The sequence below is a fragment of the Formica exsecta genome, unplaced genomic scaffold, assembly GCF_003651465.1.
Source record: "Formica exsecta isolate Colony F162 unplaced genomic scaffold, ASM365146v1 scaffold2700, whole genome shotgun sequence".
NCBI lineage: Eukaryota > Metazoa > Arthropoda > Insecta > Hymenoptera > Formicidae > Formica > Formica exsecta.
In genome coordinates, this window is record NW_021849965.1 from 1 (window position 1) to 4,456 (window position 4,456).

General features: G+C 28.6%; 1 protein-coding gene across 1 annotated transcript; it reads left to right on the top strand.

Annotated features, from left to right (window-relative positions):
- The first annotated feature begins 1,435 nt into the window (after positions 1-1,435).
- On the top strand, positions 1,436-4,383 carry LOC115237071. Its single transcript, XM_029809891.1, has 2 exons — positions 1,436-2,447; positions 3,587-4,383. Exons 1-2 carry the CDS (start codon positions 1,505-1,507, stop codon positions 3,862-3,864), a joined length of 1,221 nt encoding a protein of 406 aa, XP_029665751.1. The 5' UTR covers positions 1,436-1,504; the 3' UTR covers positions 3,865-4,383.
- The last annotated feature ends 73 nt before the right edge of the window (positions 4,384-4,456 follow it).

A 4,456-nucleotide genomic window follows, 5' to 3' on the forward strand; every position in this document is an offset into this window, starting at 1 on the left:
TGCAAACTTTGCGCAAAGTTTGCATCATTTTGCTTGCTGGGTTCCTTTACACCGTCTTCGTATTTAATGTAAACAAACATATTAAATTATTAAATTAAATTAGAACAATATTACACATGCTATTTTGCCGGTAGGTTCACTCCCGCCATATTGAGACATAAAAAGGCCTTTGCACAAAATTTTAATCGTAACCGTAAGGCTGTAAGAAAAGTGACAATCGCAGTCGATTATTCTCTTATTATTGGCCAATTTTCTTACGCCATACGGTTAAATACGACTAAAACTTTTTTACATGCAAAGAGCTTAAGATCTGTTTTTTAATGTCACCCTGATGCGTTATTCCGTTAATTGATATTATACATATTTTATTCGAAATGAGTGATAGCGATGAAAATGGTAATCAATTGCCACGAAAGCGCAGGAGATATAATAAACTTCTTTTAGATTCTAGCATTAATACTCCGTTAGTAAGCCGACAAACTTTGATACGATGGTCAAAACATGTTCAAGGTACAAATTAAAAAAGTAAAATAATTAATCATTTTTCTAATTTTGCTTTTAAGTGCTAATATAAATAAATAGACTATTGTATAAAACTATATGATTTTTAAATCACATTGTTTCTATGTGGAACTCATATAAATAGAGTTGCATAAATATATATTTAACTGATAATAATCTTCTCTTGCTAAAATAGTCCTCTCGGCAAGATTTATCGTTTCTCACAATTTGTCACAGAAGTCCTGAATCACTCAATCATTACAAATTCCGATTATTTTGGTTCTTATAAAATTTTACAAAAGTTTCTCAAATTTCAAACTTACAAATGACTGTTTAAAATATGTTTTGAATAAAGTAATTTTCTTGCGGTATAAGTCAAATATAAACTTTATTTGCATTAACAAATAAATTATAAAAAAACAATATACAGCAAATGTAAAAGATTTTTTACAAATTTTTTCAAGTAGCAAAAGAAGATTATTATCAGTTAAATATATATTTATGCAACTCTATTTATCTGAGTTCCACATAGAAACAATGTGATTTAAAAATCATATAGTTTTATACAATAGTCTATTTATTTATATTAGCACTTAAAAGCAAAATTAGAAAAATGATTAATTATTTTCAAAATTGAAATATATTCTTTATTGAAAAAGAGTATTATTTCTCGGAAAAATAAAATAGAAACAAATCATTAAATTTATTTTTAGATGTAAAAGATCTTATGGTCTCTTCGAGTTCTAGTTGTGAAACAATGAGTAAACTTATTCCTGAACAATCAAAAAATATTGATATACATTTTTTTGAAACTGATAAAGATAAAAATAATGAAAATAAATGCATTAAAGAAGATAATGAAAAAAATGGAAACGAATATGGAAATTATGAAACAAATAATAAAGAAGATAAAAATAATGATGAAGTAAGTGCAAGTAATGATGCGATTTCAGAAGTTTTTGAAAATTATTTTGATGATTCAAGTATAAATGAAGACAAAAACATGAAAAATGATAAGACCATAATGTTTGAAAATTCACAAACAACAGTTTTCCAAGTTATTCTAATGATTCATACTTATTGCGTGCGATTCAATGTATCTGATGAAGGAAGGCATGCTTTATTTAATATGGCCAAAATTTGGGCAGACCCAAAAGTTGAAAATATTAATTATACGAAATATAAACTAAGTAAACGTTTAGACCCTACGGAAAATATTTATCAATACATTTTTTATTGTTCTAAATGCAATTGCCTACTAGGAAAATTTGTAAAAAAAGATTTGATATTAAATACTCAAAGTATTTGCGACAAATGCCAACAAAATTATAAAATAACTACTAATGCAATGAATTATTTTTTGAGTATAGATGTTAAATTTCAAATGAAGACTTTATTAGAAAATGTAACTATACGTAAAATGTTAATGGAAAATATAACTATTATTAAGAATAGATTAAAAAAGAAAAGAATAAACACTATAAATGATGTATATGATGGAGAATTGTACAAAAATTTATATAACAATCAACAGGAAAACACTATCTTATTAACTTTTAATTTCAATTCTGACGGCGCACCGATTTCTAAAAGTAGTAAAAGTGGTATATGGCCTATTCAGATAATAATTAATGAGTTACCACCTCGAGTGCGGTTTAGATATATTTTGCTTGCAGCAATGTGGATGACGAGATCTGAACCAAGTCCACAATTTATGAATTTGTACATGAAGATATTTATTGATCAATTAAGAAATCTGATGGAAAATGGAATTACAATAAAATTATCTAACAATAAAGAAATTATCTTCATACTAAAACCTTTGTGCGCAGCAGTAGATTCAGTAGCACGACCTGTTATGCAAAATCGTTTGCAATTCAATGGTCATTATGGATGTAGTTGGTGCTATCATTTTGGAAAATACGAAGATGGTGCTATGCGATATCCTTTTGAAGATGAAGATTCTCTTTTACGAAATTGAATAACCAGGCATAATGCCCGGTCTACAATGAGGGCCAATTTCACCAAGTCCGGCTAGGGTGCGTTCCGTTTCACGCATTGAGTGCATAGATCGCCTGGAAATCTATAATATATGTTACGTGAACTATAGATTTCCAGGCGATCTATGCGCTCAATGCGTGCATAAAAAATGATAAGACCATAATGTTTGAAAATTCACAAACAACAGTTTTCCAAGTTATTCTAATGATTCATACTTATTGCGTGCGATTCAATGTATCTGATGAAGGAAGGCATGCTTTATTTAATATGGCCAAAATTTGGGCAGACCCAAAAGTTGAAAATATTAATTATACGAAATATAAACTAAGTAAACGTTTAGACCCTACGGAAAATATTTATCAATACATTTTTTATTGTTCTAAATGCAATTGCCTACTAGGAAAATTTGTAAAAAAAGATTTGATATTAAATACTCAAAGTATTTGCGACAAATGCCAACAAAATTATAAAATAACTACTAATGCAATGAATTATTTTTTGAGTATAGATGTTAAATTTCAAATGAAGACTTTATTAGAAAATGTAACTATACGTAAAATGTTAATGGAAAATATAACTATTATTAAGAATAGATTAAAAAAGAAAAGAATAAACACTATAAATGATGTATATGATGGAGAATTGTACAAAAATTTATATAACAATCAACAGGAAAACACTATCTTATTAACTTTTAATTTCAATTCTGACGGCGCACCGATTTCTAAAAGTAGTAAAAGTGGTATATGGCCTATTCAGATAATAATTAATGAGTTACCACCTCGAGTGCGGTTTAGATATATTTTGCTTGCAGCAATGTGGATGACGAGATCTGAACCAAGTCCACAATTTATGAATTTGTACATGAAGATATTTATTGATCAATTAAGAAATCTGATGGAAAATGGAATTACAATAAAATTATCTAACAATAAAGAAATTATCTTCATACTAAAACCTTTGTGCGCAGCAGTAGATTCAGTAGCACGACCTGTTATGCAAAATCGTTTGCAATTCAATGGTCATTATGGATGTAGTTGGTGCTATCATTTTGGAAAATACGAAGATGGTGCTATGCGATATCCTTTTGAAGATGAAGATTCTCTTTTACGAAATCACAACACTTTTATCCAAAATATGATAGAAACTGAAGAAACTAACAAATTTGTAATGGGCGTTAAAGGATATGCAGAAATTACTAATCTCGATAATTTTGATTGTATATGGGGTTTTCCATTTGACTATATGCATGGTCTCTTACTTGGTACGGTTTGTACTTTATGGACAAAAATTTGGACAGTGAAGGGAACAAATAAATTCAATCTCTCAAAGAAAGATATAAAAAAAGTCGAGGAAAGATAATTAAACATTAGAATGACTCGCGAAATTCATCGTACTCCTCGTTCATTCAATGCTGGAAAATGGAAAGCTAGCGAATGGAGATCTTGGATCTTATACACAAGCCTTCCATGTTTGTTAGAAATATTAGAAACAAAATTTTTAAGCTCTTTTGCATTACTAGTACGTTCAACACACATTCTTTTATCTGAAAATATAACAGTCAAGGATCTGGAACAATGCAGAATAGATCTCATTCGATTTACTGGAAATTGTAAAGAGTATTATGGATTTTCAGCTATGACTTTCAATACTCATGCCTTACTACATGTAATTGATCATGTATACAAAAGTGGTCCACTTTCTATGACTTCTACTTTTCCATTTGAAAACGGAATTTTTGTATTAAAACAAAAATTAACAAGTCCGAAGGGTGTTCTGAAACAAATATCGAAACGTTTAATTCAGAAAACTATATTGGAAAGCAAGCTATTGAATACAAATGATGATATCTCTTTTCAAGTTTGTAGAAATTTATTGAACAATAGTTACATATTAGGCAGAAACATTTCAAAAACCTATTCAAATACACATTTGTTAGCTGAGGACAATAACA